Below are 24,616 nucleotides of genomic sequence, written 5' to 3' on the forward strand. Positions count from 1 at the left end.
TTCTGTCCAGGCCACCAGATCTGACATGTGGGTGCAGTTCAGGTCCCTTCTATCAAACATTATCATGTGGTGGGACCTAGAAAATTTCCCTTTTCTGTTGTAGCACCTGCATTATGAGCCGACCTTTCCTCACCCCGAGATCCAGATGGCCTGGACTCTCTTGGACATTAGGAAAGCTGTAAAACATCTTCCTCCAGGCCCTAGGCCAGGATGTTTGTTGAGCTCAATGTTCATTGTTTATTGCAAGTTTGCTATGTTACCTTGGTTAATTGGTTGGGGTTTTTTTAATTTAAAAGCCAAGAATTCATTTAAAATATTTATTTAAAGTTCTTTAAAGTATTTATTTATGTCAGACAAAGTCTGTGAAAGGTTATTTTTGGAAGAGTGATAGGACAAAATGACGTCTTTATGAACAAAACTTTCCTGGATTCAGCTGTATTGTAAGAGTAGTATAGAAACCAGTAGTTTCTCAGGCCTAGGAGGTAAACATGTCTCAACTGCTTCCCAAGGCTTCCAAGCCACTTGACAAGCATACATTCATTCAAGAGAGTTTGAAGTATAAATATGTAAGCATCTGTCTTCTTTGGACCATATTGGGAAATCAACTAATGGATGATGTTTCATTCTTGTTTGGAGCATAGATTTTAAAGTAATCAAGTGAAGTCTGCAAATCTTCTGCCAAATTTATCTGAAATCTGAAATAGGATTACATATTTGAAGACCTGTCTTTCAGCCCTAGCTATGAAGGGCAGATTTCCCCAGGACTGAAAGAAGAATGAAGGTTAAAAGAAGATAATTATGCAACAAATTCACTTGTGGATAGGGAGGCTAGAAAAGAGCTAAGGAAATTTGAAATAAGCAAAGTATGAGGAGGAGAGTTATTTAACTGCATAGATATTGCAGGAAGGGATTGGTATAAAAGGAAAATGCTGAAACCTGGCGTTTAGAATAGAATAGAATTTTGACACCTACTGGATTATTCTGTAAAATTATATATTAAATGTCAGAAAGAATATTACCGCATGATTGTACCAGTGGTGGGTTCTTACCGGTTCGGCTGAACCGTTAGCTCTGATTGCAAGCTGAGAGCGAACCAGTTCTCTGTTTTCATGAAGTTGGGCAGCCTGTCGCCCCTGGCTTATACTGGCCTTTATTTCTGCTTCTGAAGCCCAACAGATCAGTGGCAGCAGACTGAATTACCGCTCCTCAGCTGGTATCCTTGCTCCTTTCCTTATTTGCAATGTGGAAGTTCTGTTTTTGAGAACCTGCACACACACATGTAGTGATGCAAAGCCCGCGTGAAGCGAACCGGTTGTCTAGCTGGTAGGAACCTACCTCTGGATTGTACTTAATATGAGTGCAACTTGCATGAGAAATAAATAAGATGAACAAACATGGTTTTATAGCTATAGTAAAATCTTAAGGGATGAAACGTTTCTGAAATTAAGGAACAATAATAATACCTATATATCTATATCTACAAAACCTACATCTACATATACTTACCTACATATCTCAGCTCAGAAAACCAAGTGAATGGACTTGGGAAGGCTGTTGGAAAGGATATGATTTTAAAAGGAAGAAATAAAAGCAGTGCAGTTGTTAGAATCAACTGTCATCTATCCAACCAAGGAGAAGACGCAAATAATGCATTTTCACCTGAGTCAAATAGCCATTACTTTTCCCCTCATACTCATAGAGATACTGACTGCAATCTACATTGCTCAAGCTATTGTGAAACATCTAGTTAACAAACTGGGACAAGTAATGGGAGCTCACTCTGTTAGGTGGTGTTAGAGATTCAAACCTTCGAACTGTCGACCTTTCTGATCAACAAGCTCAGAGTCTTAGCCACTGAGCCAGTATGTCCCTTATTTCAACTATAAATACACTTTAATTATAGCCTTAATGGAATCTAGAGAAACATTTTGTTTCATCATTCAAAAATTGTAAATTAGTCTGAAATATTTTATATACATTTGGTTTTCAATATGAAACCTAATTCAGTCATATTAGCATTCATTGTGCAGAGAGAGAGAGAGACTGACTTAGATGTCCCAGCTTTGATTTGTTATTAGTAACTAAGGTTCAAATTGTCACCAGGAACTTGACTTTGTGACCTGGCATACCAGCATTCACAAAATGGCTAGAGATCAGATATTATACAGGGGGATCATTCTACTTTCAGCAGTTTTTCTTCCCCCAAGTTCAAGAGTAGAGAAATGAAATAAACCACCACTCTGTACATAGAAGTATGTCTCTTTCCCTTTGGCTCAGACGCCCCCATTCAAGTCACCCTTTGCTGTTTCCCACAGACCCCACCAACCATATATCTGAAATACATTTGAAAATATGATGATGCACACTTTCACAGCCTCGAGCTTTCACAGCCAGCACCAATCCAATTGCAATGCGCTTCTAGGCTAATAGGATATCAACATTGGATATTTGGGGTGAAAAAGTCCAAAGAACCTGGTTCAATTTTAAATGGTTGGTTGGTTTCTTGGTTTATTGGATTTATATGCCGCTCTTCTCCCAAGGACTCAGGGCGGCATACAACATTAAAAAAAAACACATATTACAAAAGTTTAAAAAAAATTAGATAGAATATCCAAAAAACAAACCCAATTAAGATTAACTAATAACATTTTTTAAAAAAATTCAATTAAAATTAAGAATAATCAATAATTTATTTTGTTTTGTTCAGGCCAGGCTAGCTTGCTGGAAAAGCCAACTTTTTAGGGCGTGTTAGAAGGACTGGAGGTTGAGGATTATACGAAGCTCCGGGGCAACTCATTCCAGAGGGAAGGCGCTCCCACAGAGAAGGCTCTCCCCCTAGGGGTCGCTAGCTGACACTGTCTGGCCGACGGCACTCTGAGGAGGCCAACTCTGTGGGATCGCACTGCATGGTGGGAGGCTACTGGTGGCAGTAGGTGGTCTCGCAGGTATCCTGGGCCTCAGCCATGGAGCGCTTTAAAGGTCATAATTATTACCTTGAAATGGAAAGGGGTTAACTCAGAGGTTAAAGACACTGAGCTTATCAACTGGAAAGATTCAACACCAAGTGCCACATCACAGGATACACTCCCATTACTTGCCCCAGCTTCTGCCCACGTAGCAGTTTGAAAGCTTGCAAATACAAATAGATAAATATGACCAATGTGTCCCTCATTGAATAGTCATGCTGGTTACATGACCATGGAGATATCATCACACAACACTGGCTCACTCTATTAAGAAATAGAGATAAACCTCACCCCTTAGAGTTGAACATGACTGGACACAATCTTTACCTTTTTAAAAATGAATACAGAAGGATTCAAAAGTCTGGTTATCTGGATGTGCCCTTAGTTTTCAGGATTCTTACTGAATGAGCTATAATTGATGTTGAGCTCTCATCCCATTTGAAAAGCTAAATAAGATTTCTCAGTAGATATTTGTACCCATCTTTCATTGAAATTTTGAACATTGAAGTGAACGTGATAGAGGCAGTGTCAAGGCAGAGTTAAAGTTCCTTCTCTTCTGCCACAATCTTAATCCAAGTATTTCTCCCACTCTATTTGGCAGTTATTGTAAAATTTCAGCCAAACCACATTTCATTTTGCACTCATATAAATACTGACTGCATAAAAGTAGCACAGCCAACATGTACTTCAAAAATAAAATTCAAAACAGGCCATTGTGAGATTAGCATACAAGTATTCTGGTGAATGTTTATAATCTTGCTTCTGATAATATGTTTCCTGTCTGGCATTAACAACTGTCCTACTTTACTATTCAGGCATTGATCATTGTTAACAACAAAATCAGCAAAATCAGTCCTGGAGCTTTTTCTCCACTCAAGAAACTGGAGAGACTTTATCTTTCCAAAAACAACTTGAAGGAACTCCCAGAAAACATGCCAAAAAGTTTGCAGGAACTGCGTGCACATGAAAATGATATTGTCAAATTAAAGAAATCTGCCTTCAGTGGACTGAATAATATGATTGTCATAGGTATGCAACACTACTTATAAATATAAGTTTATAAGAGGAACTTATTAGTAGGTAAAATGGAAAATAATGTTGACATTTTATGAAATCCAAATTTCATTAGAGCTCCTTCATTGGAATGTTAAGGTAAATTTCCAAAGAGAATTAAGTAATTATGTCACAATTAATAGTTCAGTATTAAAAAATTTGAAACTTTTTAATTATATATAAGATATGTTTTATGGTTCATGCTGAGGTTAAAAAAAGGTAGTCATTTGCATCATACATTGGATTCTATGTCAAGAGACATTTTGGGTTGCATTGGGATATAAATGTCAGGAATAACCCACTAAACATTTTTAAAGAATGTTCATGTGTACAACTTTTATCCAATCTCAATCTATTTTGGAAGAATCTTCCTCTAGCTTTTCTGGGTTTGAAGCAACACTTTCCCTGTTCTTCTGAAACGTTTAGTATACATATGTTTCTTGATGAAGCTTGCTATCATGTACTCAGGCAGAGTTCTCCTCAGCTTCCAGTGATCAGATTTGGATGCTATAAGCATACCCTTCTCTCCCAATCACTGGGCTCTACTCTTCATGGCCAGTTTGGCTTGAGCAGGACAGGAAGTTGGCACCTTTTGCAGAGATACATGTTCACATATTGCCTAAGCAGCACTCTGCAAACTATACACATACATACACATACACATGCACATGCACATACACACACACACACACACACACACATATACACATAGATACATAGATGCATACACATACACACATGCATACATACATACATACAAGTCATGTATTTGAAAAAAACTATATATATATATAAGGAGTCGAGCTCTGTAGCTCAGTGGTTAACACATCTGCCTTAGAGGCAATACAGCACAGGTTCGATTCCCAATAAGGGTATGGCTAGCTGATGAGAGCTAAATAGCTTGAAATAGATCTATACTAGTCTCCCTTTATTTATTTATCAGCATAAATATAACAAATGTAACAAAAAGGCAACAGTAAAAAACATTGGGTTTCTGTCTGGATTGTCTCTTGTGACGAGCCGAAGACAGAGAGTGGAAGTGTGACCTTCCTCCCATATTTGGGCATACCAGGGGTTGTGACTTTATATATATATATATATATATATATATATATATATATATATATATATATATATATATATATATATGTGTGTGTGTGTGTGTGTGTGTGTGTGTGTGTGTGTGTGTGTGTGTGTGTGTGTGTGTGTGTGTGTGTGTGTGTGTGTGTGTGTGTGCGCGTGTGTGTGCGTGTGTGTGTGTGCGTGCGTACATACATATATATACATATATATACATATATATACATATATATACACATATATACACATATATACACATATATACACATATATACACATATATACACATATACATATACACATACACATACACATACACATACACATACACATACACATACACATACACACACATACACATATAATATAAATATATATATAGTTTTTTATATAGTTTTATATAGTTTTTTTCAAATACATGACTTGTCATGTTTTGAAAGAGCAACACACCTATGTTTAAATAAATAGCAAAACATCATTTCTATACAAAAGATTGGTATGGATTTGTTGCAAATTGATTTATCTCAAATGTAACCATTACATATTTTAAGATGTTTCTGCTAATTTTATTTCTCCAGTCCTAGTGACAGGTCACAACAAAAGCACTTTCTCATATTTGCTGAACTTCTCTATACCACATGTTAAGGAAAGCAAATTGGGACAGTTTTTCTCACTGGCTAATGATGGTTGGAAAAGGATTCAGTCAATCACAGCATTAAATTATCTGCCAATTGAAGAAACTGAGGAATGCACATTAACACAACTGCAAGGAAATATTTTATTTTGCTAGTAATATTCAAATTTTTAAGGTGATAGATAAGAAAAAAATTAAAGGAAGTGTTGCAGAAAATAATATTTATTTCCTTGTTTAATGTTTTTGTTTACCACTTTCTATTATGAAGAGTGAAGTCTTTACAAATGTAGAAAAATAACATTCAATTTAAAAAGAGAAGTGAATAAAAGCAACAAAAATGATCGGCACAACGTTCATAAAAGGAAGGCCTGGATGAAGGACTGCATTTAACAGAGGCCTAATGATAAGAAGAAGAAAAAAACATTGGTGCCTTAGATATATTCTAAGCATTTGGAGTGACCACAAAGTGCAATTTTTAATCATCAATCTACCTGGCTGGTAGCAGGAGGGGCCGTCTGTTAGTTCTCCTGGTTCCAAATTACTTAGGGTCCTAAATATTAAAATCAGCAGTCTGATCTGGCTTGGTACTAATTGATAAATACTCCATATATTAGAACAAATAAAACTTTTTCACTTTTTAGGCTTGCCAATAAGCTTCTATTTATTTTTAATTAATCATATTTCACATATCTAAAAATCAGAGTGAAACAGCATGGGGTCCACCATTGAACCCCTAAATACTTAATCAGGCTACTTGTCTTATTCTAATTCTAAAATTAGAATTTTAGAATTCTAATTCTAAAATCTAAGAACACTGTCAGGTAAAGGAAATTCCAATAGATGGCTACAGACTGAATCCTATTACCTTTTATCCATTTCCTTCAAAATCAAGAATAATTTTATAGAGATGCAACAATTAACTGCATTAATTAATTAGCAAAATTAACTAGATAAGTTAGAATTAATATATAACTTGGTGATGGTGATTCTATAACTAGTATACTGTTTGTTTGTTTGTTTGTTTCTTCCTAATGTATTTTAGAATTGGGCACCAATCCATTAAAAAGCTCAGGGATTGAAAATGGAGCCTTTCTAGGAATGAAGAAGCTCTCCTACATCCGTATTTCAGACACAAATATAACTTCTATTCCTAAAGGTAAAATCACTTTTTTAGAGATCACCGTATGTGAAACATCAGCATTCAAGTAACCTGTTGTTTATATTTCATTTTAAAATATATATAAAATAAATGATGTCTAGATAAAAGGAATACATCATGTGAGAAAATGTTAATGTTCTGAAATTAGGATAAAATGCATTTTAATCTTAGTAATACCTTAAATTTGTATTTGGCTATTTTTTAATTTTCAATTTAAGGAAAATGGCTACGAATGTAAAGGACACATACATTTAACTTTTTATTTTGCTAATGTGTTGAGTTTATTATCTTTATACAACTTTTTTCTGTCCCCTATCAAGAAATGGTTACCATTTACCACTATGGTAGTGTTTCTCAACTTGTGGATCACGACCCCTTTGGCGGCCAAATGACCCTTTCACAGGGGTTGCCTAAGACCATCCACCTCCACTGGCATCGCCCATGCTCAGGAGCGTATCCTGAAGTGGCAGGTGCATGAAGAGCACCGGGTGGTGAAGCAGCCTCCTCCTAGCTCTGAGCACAACCTAGATGCCACCCCGCCTGATCTCCATGCCAGGGAAAGCCCAAGGCGCTTAAGTGGGAGAGAGACGGATTCTTCTGGGTGGCAGATCAGCCTCGGCTTCAATGGACGTCCGAAGGGAGTGCGGTCGGCGGTGCTGCTTCAGCCCAGCTGCCTGCACAGGGGCTCGAAGGCGCCCATAGAACAGAAGACCAGTAGGGCATTTGGGCCACCTGCTTAAGCCGGCAAGACAGGCTCTCGCCCAGGCAGACACATGCCAGGATTCAAGCCGCCTTGGGCCTGAACGCTGCCTTTGCCGCCCCCGCCGCCGGTCCTGTCCGGCGGGCTAAACTGAGCTCAGAGGCTTTTGGGACCCCAGGAAGGGCTGGCAGGAGAAGCCAGAGGGGAGAGTGGTCCCGCCCACCCATTCCTTCCGTCCCGAGGAATTCCACTCAGGACGGAAGCACAGTTTGATGTAGCTTAAGCCTCTGTTTAAAATCCCATTTAAAGGGCAACTTCTTAATCTGTGTTTAAGAAATAAAGAAGAGGGAGGGAGGGAGAAATGGAAGGAAAGAAAGAAGAAAAGGGAGGAAGGAATGGAAAGAAAAGAAAATGGAAGGAGGAATGGAAAGAAAGAAAGAAAGAAAGAAAGAAAGAAAAGAAAAGAAAAGAGGGCAGAATGGAAAGAAAGAAAATAAAAGGGAAGGCAAAATGGAAAGAAAGAAAGAAGAAAAGGGAGGGAGGAATGGAAAGAAGGAAGGAAAGAAGGAAACAAAAATAAAGAAAGAAAAAACGGTGGGTGGAGAGGAAATGGAATGTAAAAAAAGTAAACTTAATAAAGTGAAACTCATGTAAACCACGGACTGCTGCTGGAGGCAGGCAGGGTGGTTGTTTTATCCTGGAAAATCCCAACCTGGCTGATCTTCTCCCAAACCAAGATTGGCAGATTAATCACTATGCTTTAATTATGTTCAATTTGTAATAATGTAATACATACTGCATATCAGATATTTACATTACTATTCATAACAATAGTGAAATTACAGTTATGAAGTAGCAAGAAAAATAATTTTATGGTTGGGGGCACCACAACATGAAGAACTGCATTAAAGGGTCAGGGCATTGGGAAGGTTAAGAACCACTGCACTATGGCATCAGCCCCTCGGAGTCCTTCGGGATTGGGCGGCATATAAATATATTTAATAAATAAATTTAATAAATAAATCAGATAAAGGAATACATAGATGCAAAGAATGCCTATTAAATAGAGTACTTCAGCGGACAGACGGGAATTCCACAGGAGAGATGTACGCAATAAAAACATAGCTTCTTTACAACTTCTCAGAATCTTTTTAGTATATACATTTCTAGTCTATGTGTATTTGTTATGAATACATTAGTTGCAGGTCCAATTTCAAATGGAACAAAGGAAAAGAAAGTGCCTAAATTAGTTTTCAAGTCTTTCTTACAGAATTATTTATTAAATGGATGTGTTACTGTAAGAGTCAAAACGTTTAGCCTTTCTTTCAGCTTATTGGGACAGGAATGATATTCCAATTTCAGTCTCTTGCTAACAAATCTCAAGAAGCAGGACTGCACCAGTTCAGTATTATATAACCCACATACACATTTAGATGTAGGAAACTAATCTGAATGCTTGTGGCAGAGTTGGAACAATACAAATAATTATGAGCTAGACAGAAGCAAAATACACCTTCAGCACATCAATCTCACAGTCTTGTCCTTATACTGATAGTATTCAGTGTTCAGTGTTTATCAAGATGATTTATACTTCTCTAGCTCCATATGTTGATTCCTCACTTGGGATGTAAGACCTGACACATCAAACTAATTAAGCATTCTAGCAAGATTGATGCAATACTTTCCAAAATTCACTCTTCTTAAACAATAGAAAGCATGGAAGAATCCTTTCATATCTGAACAGGAGTGTATGTTAATTGCAGTAAAGACATGGTGAACCGTTAATCCAAAAATCACTAATACGTCTGACTATAATTTTTCAAGATGATTTAAATGCGAAGGGTAATTGAATTTCAGTAGGTCTTTCTTGTTGCATGACTGTATTATCATAAAAACTGGCAAATGAGCTTAAGAGTAGTTTGTATATAAGAGATCCAGAGTGACTCAATGCCAACAGTAAAAAAAATATGCTGTTAGTTAAACTGCAAAATTGTTTTTCATCAGTGTCATGTGATACCTAAATTAAAAAAATAATCTTCCTAGGAATTGTGCAGTTGTATGCAACATATATACATAAACACATTTTTTTAAATTTTAGGTCTTCCTGTATCTCTGACAGAACTTCATCTTGATGGCAACAAAATCAGCAAAATTGATGCAGATAGTTTAAGTGAACTTCCCAATTTGGCTAAGTATGATTTTTTAATATATATATAAATATATTAAGGCAGATTTAACTCTGTAACAGTGAGATCTTTTAGTTTTGATCATGCCTGACATGTTTGCAGAGAAAATTAGAAATATAGAAGAATATCAATATTAAAGCTACTATAGAAAACAGACATTTTAAAATACTAGTTTTAACTAGTTATATGAACTAGTTTTTCAAATCAACTAGTTTTTTTCTAATCTTGAACAGTTATCTTCATTATTTTAATAACTTTATCAAGGTAGATTAAAATTCAATAACACCATACTTTAAAAACTGGTGTGAAAAGATTTAAGGGGTAAAATTTCAGATCATTAGAACAACTATATGCTTGAATATATAAAAACAGAACACCCCAAAATATGGGGTCCTAAGTGATGCTATTGAGGTTTCTGTAAGGTTTAAAAAATTTGCTTTATCTATTAAAATTTTCACTCAATGACAGTCAAAATATTATGTCTATGCCTATTCTGGGATCATACACAGCTGAGGATCTGAAGGGATCACATGCAGCCCACATATATTCTACCTGCTGTAAAGCATTAGTTTTTAAAAATGTCTTCCTTTTGCTGGGGCTTTCATAAATCTTTAAACTCTATACAGGGCATCTGACTTCTGTGGAATTGCACCTGCCAGCTTGCAGCATAGTTAAGACTCCATAGAATACAAATAAAATCACAAGAAATCAAGGTGTTAAATTATGTTTAATGAACATGCAGAAACAAACTTTTACTTCAGCATAGTTGGCACAATGTTTTTCTCCTTATAGGCTTGGCCTCAGTTACAATCGCATTGCTAGTGTGGAAAATGGATCTTTAACCAATGTGCCACATTTGAGAGAACTCCATTTAGACAACAATGATTTGGCCAAAGTACCTGCTGGACTAGGAGAACACAAATACATACAGGTATAGTATATACTAAGGAGAATAATTAGAAATATTGTTAAACGCACAGATAAAATGCACTATGTTGGAGAGGTGTCTTGGCCTGAAAAAGACATGTGCAGAAAAATGCTGCATTTTGGCTTCAGAATTATAGCCTGAGTAATTGCCATTTTAATAACATGATCATGCATGTCTTGATAGAAAACAATGGTCTGAAGATAGTAAATACAACAGGAAACCCGAAAGAAAGTTAGTTTGGGTTCATGATAAGTATCTAGATGAGAGTTTACACAGCAACCTTAACCTTGGAGTTTATAATAAACATGCAATAATATTAAAACCTCTCTGACTATACATATTTCCTAATTTAGTAACTTCTTTTGAATTTAATTATGCAGGGAAACATTGGAAATTTTACATTGCTACAGATGTAATTTTATAATGTAGCATAAACTGTTTGTTTTATGCTCTCCTGTAATTGGAGGTGGTACATCATACCCGTGAGAATGTAATCATTTTTCCACCATATAGAATCATAGGTTTGGAAGTGATTATTTAGGGGATGAAGTCCAATCTCCAGTAGAAGAAATATTTATTGCAGCATTTAATGTTGCACTTGAGAGACCGCCTGCTGCCAATCACCTCCACTAGACCGATCAGATCCCACAGATTAGGCCTCCTCCGAATTCCATCCGCCGGCGAGTGTCGACTGGCGACTACCCGGAGGAGAGCCTTCTCTGTGGCTGCTCCGACCCTCTGGTACGAACTCCCTGTGGAGATTCGAACCCTCACCACCCTCCAGGCCTTCCACAAAGCCCTCAAAACCTGGTTGTTCCGACAGGCCTGGGGCTAAAGAGCTGTTGCCCCCGTCTCGAATGGTATGACTGTTGTGAGTTTTAAATTATATATTGTTATGCTGATGTTTTTAAAAATTCTTGTCTGTATCCCCCTCCCCGGTTCGAGTTGTGAGCCACCCTGAGTCCCCTTCGGGGGAAAAGGGCAGCATAGAAATTTAATAAATCTAATCTAATCTAATCTGATTATATTTTATTTTACGTTATAAAAATAGCACAGCTAGTTCAATCTTGTAGTGGTCAGGATTATTACAAAAAACATTATGAAAGAATATTTCATTACTCAATATTAACAAATGAAGATTTTCAGATTCCTGAGTTCTACAGAAGGATATCAAATATCTGTGATTAGAACTCATGCTTTAACATCTTGTAGCTGGTAAAGCCTAGCATCAGAAATTTATGTACCTGAAATATTCATTTAGTTTGTGGAATGTAAGTATTTGGAATGTACAAATATATGGAAATGACAAACAACAGCAAGATAAGGCACCAAAATTTCCTTGCTATCCCAAACTGATTACATGTGTTTATGATCCTTTCCAATGAGAATGGATATAGTTGAAAAGTATTTTGGCTCAAACATTTAGATATTCTTACATATTAATTTTGCCTTTTTACAATTGACTACAGTAAAACAGTTTTATTTCTATGTTTTTTTATTTTCAGGTTGTCTACCTTCACAACAACAAAATTGCTGCTGTTGGCCCTAATGATTTCTGTCCTCTTGGATACAACAGCAAAAAAGCTGCTTATTCAGGAGTAAGCCTGTTTAGTAACCCTGTGCAATTCTGGGAAATTCAGCCATCTGCTTTTCGATGCATCTATGAACGATCTGTAATACAACTTGGAAACTACAAATAAATGCACAAAAGTGTTTCCACTTAAATACCTGTTGCTTTTTAAAATTGCTGGTAACTATTAAAGCCTGATATTGGAGACTTAACTGCAGAGTGGATATTATTATATTTGTAAAAGACCCATGAGATAATTTCCAGAGAAAAATAAGTGAATTTATTTTGGGGTTGAGTTTTTTTTTCCCCTTCATCAACAACACCTGAGATAGTTAGTGGTATCTCTCCCTTAGGTGAGCACAAAATATTTTTTTAAACATTCCAGAGAATGTTGAGATTTGGGGGTAAATATTGGTCAAGCATTTCATAATTATAAATAGTATAAAGCACATTTTTACTCTAAAGCTACACAAAAAAATTATTTTGGGGACAAAGTAATGAGGCATACTTTAAAAAAAAACCCAATCAAGTCTTAATAAACTCCCATCTATTTAAAATTTATATCAGAAGTGCAGGTATTAAAATATTAGATATTCAGATAAGCAATATAGAAATGTTGCTTTTGTTAATATTTTTGGTTAAAATACTATTTTAATATATACCTATTTTCTTTTCTATGATTTTATGTTAAAATCTTCCCAGATAATTTATGTACAATTAGGAAAATATTCTACAGGCTTAAAATATATTCATGACCCTGGCTTTTTCTTGAATATATCAGCTAATGCTGATACTGATGCTTTTATGTCCCCATGGAATGGAGATAGTGGTGCCTCACCCATCTTGTAATGAAAGTCACTAAGAACTTTTGCTGTTTAACTGAATTTACAATAAGCATTAGGTAATCTTGCCTTTATCATTTAGCATGCAGGGAAAGGACTTGGAGCCTTGTCCACAAATTCCTGCTTCATTCTCCAATTTTTCATTGTCATTTTTACCTTCTAGGTGACAAAGCTAATGTTTTCAAAATGCAATTTATTTCTCATTGCTCACACAATGACTGTTCCTGTTCATAATCTGATAAAAATAGTCACACAGAATTCTCATTAATTTGGGAGTCTTTGAGAAAATACTATGTGGATTGTGACTCGTAAATCTGCAACCATGTATAAATTAAGCAATATTGGCCTACTATATTAAGTTCTAAAATGCAAGAGTGGACATTCACACATTTTAACTGATTTTAATTTTAACACTGTTTTCAAATGTAATGTAAACAAATATTCAGATTATTTGCTCAACAATACATAGTTTCACAGGGGATTATCAAGTGGCCAGAAGTAGAAGAACATTATCTAAAATAATATTTTAAGACACATCTGAAAGCAAAGTTTATTTTTACATCACTATAACTGGTTTTATGTAGTAGCAATAATATAAAAAATGGCTGTACATTTCTGGGAAACCTATCTCCAAATTTAACTGTATTTCTTTCAACATGACACATTAAAAAAAAGTTTGGATGCCTCTTAATTGTTCAAAATACAATATTTTCAATGTATGTATGTTTTATATTAAACAGTACTGGCAAACTCCAAGATCCTGGTGTGTGTTATATAGGCTCTGCCATCTAAAGCAGTGGAAACGAACCTATTGCAAAGGGACAGATTAACAATCATTTTCTAGTGCTATTCAAAGTAGTTGAATCCAGTTAGTTATCATATAGCAGATTTTCATAAAATGAAATAGCTAAAGTTAAAACCTGGTTTATCACATACACTAATATATGAGAATATATAGAGATTTATTTTCTTTTAATAACCATGTAATAATCCCTTGCATTAGAGTGGAATCGGGGAGACTGAATGTAGCTGAGTGTTTACAGGCCAGATGCCCTTCCTAACACCTATGTGCAGCTCAAAGCAGATATTTTCTATTTGCGCCCAGAGAGAAAAATATATCTCATGAGGATCGACTTACAGTTTCTCGATTGTGAGGCAAGAGCTCCACTTCTAGCCAAGCACAGCACTCTTATATAGAATATGCAATATTAAAAAAAAAACCTCCTTTTTACGACTGTAATCCCTTAATTTGAGGTGGATTTTGCTGGATGCCCTTCCTGATGCCATGTGGAGTTTTTTCTTTGTTTTCTTTGAAACATCTGCCACTAAGACTGAATTCTCAACTTTCTGAGGTGAACATCTTCACCATGCCACTCACGTAGTATATACAATATAATTGTTCATAAATTAATTAATATATTTATTGAAAGATAAAAGTGTAAAAATAACAGCTCTTTCTTTTACTTGTACAAAATGTTAGATTTTAATCTAACATTAAATTATATAGAGAAACCTCTTTATATGACCAAATTGAGGGGAATTACACTATAACAATTTCTCTGATACAGCAAAAATAATGGAAAATCTTACAGTACCCTAAAGATATACTATGTCATGAATGTTCACTGTAGCTGCTTCACAAATGCATAAGAATGATATTTGAGAGGGTAGTATACAGGCATCTGTTGTTATGAAAGGCAGATAGTAAGAAGAAGGGATAAGGAAAAATGTAATGAAGAAATTATAGTTGAATTCCTGTTTTATGAATGCTGTTCATAAAACAGCTACTTGTACAATACAGATAGTAACCAAATATCTATTGACATTTCAATAATAATAAAAGATAAAAGTTTCTCTGCCCAGTTGTGTTTGACTTTAGAGCAGAGCGCTGATCTCTGTTTCTTGGATGAGGAGCCAGAGTTGTCATAAAATAAAATAAAATAATAATAAGTTGCTAAGATCATTTATTGGAAATTGTGCCAGAAGTTTGAATTTGAGTACAGCAAAAACCACTGGGAACATCATGTTGAGAAGGTGCTAGAGAATGAAAAAGTCAAGATCCTGTGAGATTTCAGAATTCAGACTGACAAGTACTTGGCCTACAACACACCTGACATAACAACAGTTGAAAAGAAAAAAAGTTTGGTTCATTGATATTGCAGTGATGCGCAAATAAACGTTATGACGTCCTAGATCCCTGGGTGGGGCCCGATTAGTAATCAATGCTAAATCCGGCGAAACAACTGACCGCTGTGTTACAATTCTGTTGTTGCAATAATAATAATAATAACCAGGACTTAAAAATTGAAATTCAACGACTATGGCACAAACCAGCAGTGGTAATTCCAGTGGTAATTGGCACACTGGGTGCTATTCCAAAAGCACTGGAATTACATTTAAAACAGTTGAAAATTGACAAAATCACCATCAGTCAAATGCAAAAAGCCGCACTGCTTGGATCTGCACGCATATTACAAAAATACGTTACGATGTCCTAGGCCCCTGGGTGGGGCCCAACTAGTAACCAATGCCAAATCTGGTGAAACAACTGGCTGCTGTGATACAATTGTATAATAATAATGTAATATTTTTAAAAGATGCACACTGTCAACAACAAATATTATTTCAATTAAGATTTTGATCGTACCAGGATAAAACTATATCCAGTCTTATGTTCTATGTCAGCCTTCTCCAACATGATGTCCTCTACTATGTTGAAGTCCAGCTTCTATAATTGTGTCACCTGAATATTTATGTGAATTGAAAGGTAACATATCTGATAGGATTTGGTTGGAATAACTTATTCTACACCTTCCATCCATTAACTCAGTTAAAATTCTCAGCTTTTCTGATTAAAATCTTCTGGAAGTCATAAAAAAAATGCAAAACACAAAACTGCAGTCAGGCATTATCTTATAGATAGGTCAACAGACTGAAGGCATTGAGGCAGCTAATAAACTGAAAACCACAAGGATTTGTATTGGATTCTGAAGGAAGAACATTCTGAATGGAATAAAATATTGGAATTTTCACAATTTTTCTCATGACTTTTTCCCAAATAAAATTACTGCTTTATGTACCGGTAATTGGAAAAATGCAGTGCATACTTGAAAGTCCATCACCATTAGTGTCATGGGGGTTGTTTATGAAAAGTTCAAAAGAGTTTGGTAATGCAATCATCTGATTTATCTCTGAGCTATTTAAAACAGCTATGTGATATTGGGGGAGTCTACTGTATGTTTCTATTACCAAAACAACTTTGGAGGAAAGAAGTATTCAAGATAATGTTTAAGTTAAGGAGATATTAAAACAGATAATGGGAATACTTTGTGTTTTTATGGTCTGCATCAGCGGTAGTTGCTCCTGGTTTGGCCCAGATTGGGCGAACCAGTAGTAGTGGTGACAGGAGACTTTGCAAACCTGCCCGGACACTTCTTTTTACTACTTTACCGATAGTAAAAAATTTGGAAACCCACCACTGGTCTGCATACAAACATACATACAGATGGACACACATACAGAAAGAAAAAGGGAGAGGGAGACAGTCAGAGATACAAACATGTTTATTCTTAAAATTAATAACACAATAGTAGTGCCCCTAGAAAAGATGCATCAAATTTCTCTCTTCTGATCCATATTTCTAACTCTGGAACTGAGATATTTACAAATAAGGCAAATATGAGTGTCCCAGGATAATTGCAGGATCCAAGAAGATTATAGGATCCAATTGGGTCAGTCACCTGGACCAGAGGTTTGGTCTTCTGAGCTTTCAGACTTGTGTTGGAGCCCATCCTCAGGGAGTTTCTCTTTAATAAGCCAATATTTAAAGCAATTTATGTTTGTTAATTGTCCAACTCCTTTTTGAATAGGACAGAAATGTAAAAAAAAATGAATTAATATTTTGTCCAAGAAAAGTAGCCAGAGCTCATAAAAAACTTGGCAGAAATAGAAAAATCAAGCTTTAGATAAAGAAGCCAAACATGTTCAACTGTTAAAAGAATGTAGCTAATTTTGCAGACTAGTGCAGAATAAAACATTATTAACTTAAGTTTAAAAAACATGGAAGCATATAAAGATTTTGTGAGTAAATTGAAGATTCCTACAAAATTAAATTGATTGAACTGGGATTAGGATTTTGAGAACTCAAGAGTTGAAAAATATTATATTTTAGGGTGGATGAATTTAATCCTGGTGACCCTTAATTCCTTGCCCAAGTACCTTCACGAAAGTCAAGTAGTTAACCAATAAGTGTGACAGTGGCCTCTAGTGATCAGACATTTTCCTTACATGCTTTTTGAACTAAAAGAAAAAAGTCATTTCATATATTTATTATAGCTACACAGCATGTGAATAATTTCCCATTAAGAGATATTCTTTTCTTCAGAGAATTTTTAATTTAATATGTTGTAGTTTATTGTTATCTATTAACCTTTAAAAAATGAACTGCTTTTTTAAAAGTAATGATCTCTCTGGTAATAAAACAGGATTATATTTTTTTCATTACATGAGGTTTGTATAAACTTCTATAGAAATTTACTACATTTCCTGAAACTGTTGATAAATATAAGTACATCACCAATATTTTTAAAGAAATTTACAACATATTTTTTTTTATATCTACATATCTCTACCTCTATATCTCTAATTCCACATGAAATCCTGTATGGTTTCAGAGTCTACTTATTCATGTACTGTGCTAAGCAAAGCTATTACTGCATGATTCAACAATGCTTTTGTTTAGCAACTGTTTTTTTTTTCAGATTGGGGTTGAGAGGGAGAAATGCTACAAGGTCGACCAGATGGTTATGGGCAGGCTAGAACGTGAATCTCTTTATTCATAGTGCAGGATGTCAATCACTATACCACATGGGCTTTCTCATTAAATGATCATAAATCGCATATTAATGAAGGGTGGGCTGGGTGAACAATGAAAGTTAATACCTTGTATAATCCTCTTCAAAAAAAGCTATCAAAATCTTGGCATCAACCTATAGCAAAGGAGTTGAATGATATCTTACACAACTCAAGGGGTTCTTACCTGCTTTTAAAATTATTGTCATAAAGGCTTCATAATTTGATAATAATGTTGCCCCTTTTACCAAGGATTTCTAAAAGATTTCCCCAGAAATAGGCATTTAAAATATTTCACCCAGCTGAAACTGACAAAAGAGATTTCTAGAAGATATATTCCTTAAAAAAAACCTCACAGTATTTAAATGGATATTTCTATGTTTTCAGAAAATATTTTTTTTACAAAATTCCAAAAATTGGAAAATAATTTATGTATGATCACTAGGAATTAGGGATGCGATGACCCAGTGGTTAAGATGATGAGCATCTTGGCTGGAAAGCTGATACCCCAGTCGAGACTTGAGCGCCATGCAATGGGACAAACTCCTGTTACTTGCTTCTGTTCCTGCCTACCTAGAAGTTTGACAACATGTAAATGCAAGAAGATAAATAGGTACCACTTAACAGCATTCCACGTATCTCAGTGAATAGTCATGCTGGCCACATGACTACAGAAGTGTCTTCAGACAATGCTGGCTCCCTCATCTAAGAAACAAAGATGAGCACTGACCCCTAGAGGGGGAACCTTTACCTTTACTAAGAATTACTAAGGGCTGCCATTTAACTTGTAGTTATAACAGGTAGTCTTCAATTTACAACCAGTTGTTTAGCATATCCCCAAAAGGTACTTATGACCCAGCTAAAAGTTCTGATGGCGGACCTACAGTCACATGACTACATTTAGGCACTTTGCCACATTTAAGACCATTTGCAGTGCCCCATGGTCATGTGACTCTGATTTACAATATTTTTGCTGAAAACCAGTGTTTATTTCTAGTTTACATCCTACACCTCCAAATAAGTTTAGAGTTTGCCTAGGTCCACTGTCCTACTATTCCAAAGCTTAAGGGAATGACCAGGTGTTTACACTCTCAAAAGGCTAGGAAACTAATAACCTACTGGATCTCTAGGGGTTGGGTGGGATCTTCCAAAGGAAGGAGGCAACTACCAAGAAGGCATGCTGTCTAGGTGCTACACGGTGGCAACATTTAAGAGAAAGGACCTGGAACTTACCAATACTGTCAGACTTAATGAAATGGGCAGGTACCAAATTATCCATAAGACAATCACTAATTCCTTGAATCATATCCAAAAAGATGTGTAACATGGGGAAACCAGGTGGCAAAAACTGCAGGTCTGCTGAACTACAGACAGTTATAATTTTCAAATGGTTGTCTAGGCACAAGACATAAAGATTGGATATATAATTCCTAACACAGGTATTCAAAACTTCTGTTTATGCTATTTTTGTTTCTTTCTATTATTTCAAACATAAACAAAATTTTCCATTGTTACCAGATAATGAATAGAAACTATAATTGAACCAATACTAAATTTACCTTTTAAATCAACAATTAATTGATATATTAAAATACTTTGCCATCCAAGATAGATATCCAGATTTATTTTTGATGTTTAAATACTATTGGTGTAGTATTATAGTAATACTATAGCAGTGGTGGGTTTCAAAACTTTTTAGAATCTCTTCTGTAGGTGTGGCCTGCTTTGTGGGAGTGGCTTGCTGGCTATGTGACTGGGTGGGAGTGGCTTGCCAGCCATTTGACCGGATGGGAGTGGCTTGCCAGCCATGTGACTCGATGGATGTGGCCAACTTGAAAAATGTGGTGAAACTCACTTAACAATGCTCTTGCTTAGCAACCAAAATGTTGGCTCAGAAACTCTGGCATTTGAAGCACATAAGTCTTAAAGCTGTCAAGTTACAAGACCCTTGCATCCCTAACCCTTTAGAAAAAAAACACCAGGGGTGTTCAAACTTAACAGCTTTAAGGCTTGTGGACTTCAACTCTCAGAATTCCTTCTCTCGCTCTTCATCTTGATGATGTGCCGAGGGGGGTGGGGAAGGAAGCTGGAACCAGTTTTAAATGGCACTGTAGATTTGTGGAACCCTTCTATAGAAGAGGTTAGAACTGGCAGGAACCCACCCCTGTACTATAGTATAGTATAGTAATTCCTTTCTATTTCATGCTTCATGGTTTCTATGATGTTTTCAACCAAAGAGAAGGCTAAGCAGCCACTTTCCTTTGTATGTACTGTATATAATGCTTTAGAGATCTAAAGAGTGGCTGCTTAGCCTCCTTATCTCCTTTTATCATCAGAATAATTTCATTCTATGATTCCTTGGGTTTTGGGCAGTGTATTGTTATGTAAGATATGAAGTAAAATGAAGCAAGAAAAGGAAAAGACCCATTCTTCATTTCACCAAATACATTGCTATCATTTTAGTTGCTAGTCCCTGAAAAGTAAATAAACGGAAAAGCAGTGTGAGTTTGGAGTTGAGGAATTGGCACAAAAGTTAGATCCATTGTCTGAACCTTTAAATTGGCTTGAAAAGAATGACCAGAGTTTCAGTTAATCCAATGACAAATCTTCGAACTCCACTTGGTTTGTCCCCATCTGCTTGATGTCTCATTCCATGCATGAGAAATGAGCTTCAGTATTGTCTTCTAAAAATACAATATTTTACTGCATGCTTTGTCAGCCTCAGCAAGCTAAATTATTGCATAATTTAAACCATCTTCATAATTTACATATGGTGATAAAATGAAAAGTTATGTATGTGATCATGACCATACACCCAAGACATTGTGTAATCAGAGAGAGAAAAATAAAATCCAAATTGATGCTTTTCTCACCCTTCTTTAATTATCAATTCAATAACTTTTTCAAATACATCTGGCAACACTGAAGCCTCCAAGATGGACTCAGTCAGAATTATATCCAAAACTAATAAAATTGTGTTGTGTTTTATTTCATCAATATATTTACAGCTTGTGTATAATTTTTTCAAATAATTTATTACTCATACTGGCCTGCTTTTCTTGTTCTTTCACTCTGTGTACTATTTTAGCCTCTAATTTAGACTTTCTTATTTTTCTTTAATCTCTTTCAATCCTCACAAAGTAATTTATTTCACTTGGATTTCACATGGGCTGCTGCCTTTTAGCCCAGCTGAAGTTTCTAAATAGTATTTAAAAGGAGCTTCATGTGGAGATGTAGAATGCATGGCATTCGTCTAGCCAGATAGTAATGGTTATAGTCACAATGAGTATAGGAAGGATCCCTCTAACTATAGTTTCCACCTGATGCTTGAGTATGATCCATTGAGCCGTAGCACCGCAGTGGTTAGAGTACAGTACTGCAGGCTACTTCTGCTGATCACCGGCTGCCAGCAATTTGGCAGATTGAATCTCACCAGGCTAAAGGTTGACTTAGCATTCCATTCTTCCGAGGTGGGTAAAATAAGGATCCAGATTGTTGGGGGCAATATGCTGACTCTGTAAACCGCTTAGAGAAGGCTGTAAAGCACTATGGAGCGATATATTGTGCTATTGCTATTATGCAGAAGGATCCTGAATTGCAAAGATGCCCCCTCAAAGATAATTGAAATCTGTCCAAAGAAAACATTTGTGTCAACTGACAATCTGGATGAACAAACCACAATTACAATTTATCTGGTTTAATTCCAGTATTTTCTCTCCCATCCACAACCAATCTTCAAGTTCCTTGGAATAAGGGATGGATATCATCTCTCTATAGCATGGGGTATCAATGTAAAGTTAAGTATAGTGAATGCACTCACGATACCACATATTATACAGGGTTGGAGATAAGACTGAACCTTGTAGCATCAATCAGTCAGGGGCTTCTGGACCAATGTCTCACCCTTTGCCACTATGAATTGAAGTGTTGTGTTGAAAAAAGGGAAGACCCCTGCACAACAGTGCCCTAATCTCCAGTCATTGCAGACAGTTCTGATAATGGTATCAAAAGCCATCGGCTGGTTAAAACAGACCAGCAAAATACCACTATGCATATTCAGGTCCTTTTTAACCAGCTGTTATGTTATCAACAACAGCAACCAATGCAATCTCATCCCCATCCCCATCCCTGGATCTGAATCTTGACTAAAAAGGGTCCAGATTATTCACTTCTTCCAAACTGAACATTCTAGCAACTAATAAAAACACAACTATCCCAAGCTACACAATGTGCTGAGTTCTCCTCATGAAGTGTCCTCTTCTGTAAGAAATACAAAAAAACACAAATTACGTTGTATACGTTGTATACGTTGTATACGGGCTAACTGATGCAGGCTTAGCATTAGGATGTCCTTCAGAAAAAAGCTCAGAAAGAGCCCAACAATTCACACAAATCAGGTTAGATAAAGCTTCTGATTTAAATAGGGTTTTAAATATTGGCTTCCATGCCAGCCTTTGGAACAGTAAGCCAAAATACATAATTCTTTAAAAGAACTTATAGTTCTCATTTACCATGACACATGTAATAATACATTTCTCTCACAAAATCATCTACAGCACTAATCTCCTTCTTCTCTTCCTCTTTTGTCTTAATCCCATGAAAATAAAATAAAAGAGTAAGTCCATATTTTACAGCTGTATTTACAACACAATCCTTTTCTTTAAATTTGAAGGAGAAAAAGATAGTTGTCCTTTCCAAATATCATTTTTTTTCTAATTACAAGATTAATTGCAATTTATATATAAAAAAACAGAGCTACCATATCTGAGCTTCAACATTTCAGATATCCACAAGATGGCAGAAAAAAATAGTTTTATGTATCTCTTGTCTGCTATCTAGTGGTTATCTGGATTTTTGCAGATTAGATAAGCCTTAGTTTGTGCTTGGTGATTTATTCATTTGTTTTATGTTAGTTGAAATTCTAATGTAATTTTGTCACTGAAGTAAATTGAGATGTAAAATTAGTAAAAATAAAGTCTAACTATTGATGTCAAATAAAAAGCTTGATGCAATTTATCACCTAGATATGTCACCTGGATATTAATTTTGACAGTCTCTTTTTTATATGTGCATTTCTATTTCCTTAGATTAGGAAGAATCTAAAAGTATCTGGTACTGTCAAAGCACTCTTATTTTCCCCCCAAAATCCTTCTTTGTGCCTTGTGAAATAAGACAGTAAGAAACAACATGGGTTAATGGTAGTCAGTTTCATATATTTTGAAGAAGTGAAACAAGGCAATACGTAATTCTTAATTCCCATAAAAATGATATAGTGTTTCAGTAAGGAATCTTGTGGTCTGCTAATAGGGTGTACAGAAATACTACTTTGTAAATCCTCAAATCTCTCATTTCCATTTTAGGAATAAAAAACAAGTCTAAAATGACCACAAATTCCCAAACTCTAATTACAGTATGTGTCCTAATACTTTCCATTTGAAAAGTGAGTGCTGCGTGGATGTTAGGCAAAATGAATTATAGATTTGGGGCCTCCCTATTTAAAATAATGAAGGCTTTTATTTGTTGAAGTTCAGTGTCATACACTTCTGTAGAAATCAAAGCCTGGTTGTATTTCTAAAAATAAAAGAATTCCAAGAAAATTAAATTGTTGCTAAAATGTAGGGACAATATGATATTCTTCTTCAGGTGGAAGCAATAATGCCTATATTTATTCATTTCCTAAAAAGCACACTTGTAATTTTTCATGTTATGTGTCCAATATTTTTAATGACAAGTGCTACTTGTTTGTTTATTTATTTGTCATTTGTGTGTCTGTGTGTGTGTGTGTGTGTGTGTCTGTGTCTGTGTCTGTGTGTGTGTGTATGGTATGCCCAAATATGGGAGGAAGTTCACTGCTTCCATTCTCTGTCCATTGGCTCGTCATAAGAGACCATCCAGACAGAAACCCAATTTTTTTTTTACTGTTGCCTTTGTTACCTTTGTGTTGTATTTATGCTGATAGATGCACTGCCTAAGATGCAATACAGCACAGATTCTAATCCCAGTAAGGGTATGGCTAGCTGATGAGAGCTAAATAGCTTGAAATAGATCTATACTAGTCTCCCTTTATTTATTTATCAGCATAAATACAACACAGACACAGACACAGACACAGACACAGACACAGACACAGACACAGACACAGACACAGACACAGACACAGACACAGACACAGACACAGACACAGACACAGACAGACAGACAGACAGACACACACACACACACACACACACATATATATACTTAAAGTCACAACCCCTGGTATGCCCAAGTATGGGAGGAAGGTCACACTTCCACTCTCTGTCATTAGGCTCGTCACAAGAGACCATCCAGACAGAAACCCAATATGGCTAGCTGATGAGAGCTAAATTGCTTGAAATAGATCTATACTAGTCTCCCTTTATTTATTTATCAGCATAAATATAACATATTTATATATATATAACCAATTTCACTCACAGAGTTTGCACAAAAGTTTACACAGTTTGATGGTCAAAACATCTTCTATCTAGTAAATAACAGTATATAGTTCATCCACACCCATTGTTTGGCCTTGAAGACGTGGCTGTGTCAGCTATCCTGGATCCCTATTGGGGATGTGGCACTTTGGTGGTGACTAATGGAGTAGATGGCACCCCACCTAGTTCTTA

General features: G+C 35.8%; 1 protein-coding gene across 1 annotated transcript in view; it reads left to right on the plus strand.

The window, feature by feature from the left end:
* DCN (decorin) overlaps positions 1-13,874 on the plus strand; it is a 30,812-nt gene extending 16,938 nt beyond the window's left edge. The window contains exons 4-8 of the mRNA XM_014056490.2: positions 3,782-3,995; positions 6,776-6,889; positions 9,691-9,784; positions 10,571-10,709; positions 12,212-13,874. Coding sequence (XP_013911965.1) covers positions 3,782-3,995; positions 6,776-6,889; positions 9,691-9,784; positions 10,571-10,709; positions 12,212-12,406 — 756 coding nt within the window. The 3' untranslated portion in view covers positions 12,407-13,874. The remainder of the gene's footprint in view (positions 1-3,781; positions 3,996-6,775; positions 6,890-9,690; positions 9,785-10,570; positions 10,710-12,211) is intronic.
* Positions 13,875-24,616: the final 10,742 nt, after the last annotated feature.

The sequence above is a fragment of the Thamnophis sirtalis genome, unplaced genomic scaffold (assembly GCF_051295495.1).
Source record: "Thamnophis sirtalis isolate CommonGarterSnake01/CBP01778 unplaced genomic scaffold, rThaSir2_p1.2 scaffold_9, whole genome shotgun sequence".
NCBI lineage: Eukaryota > Metazoa > Chordata > Lepidosauria > Squamata > Natricidae > Thamnophis > Thamnophis sirtalis.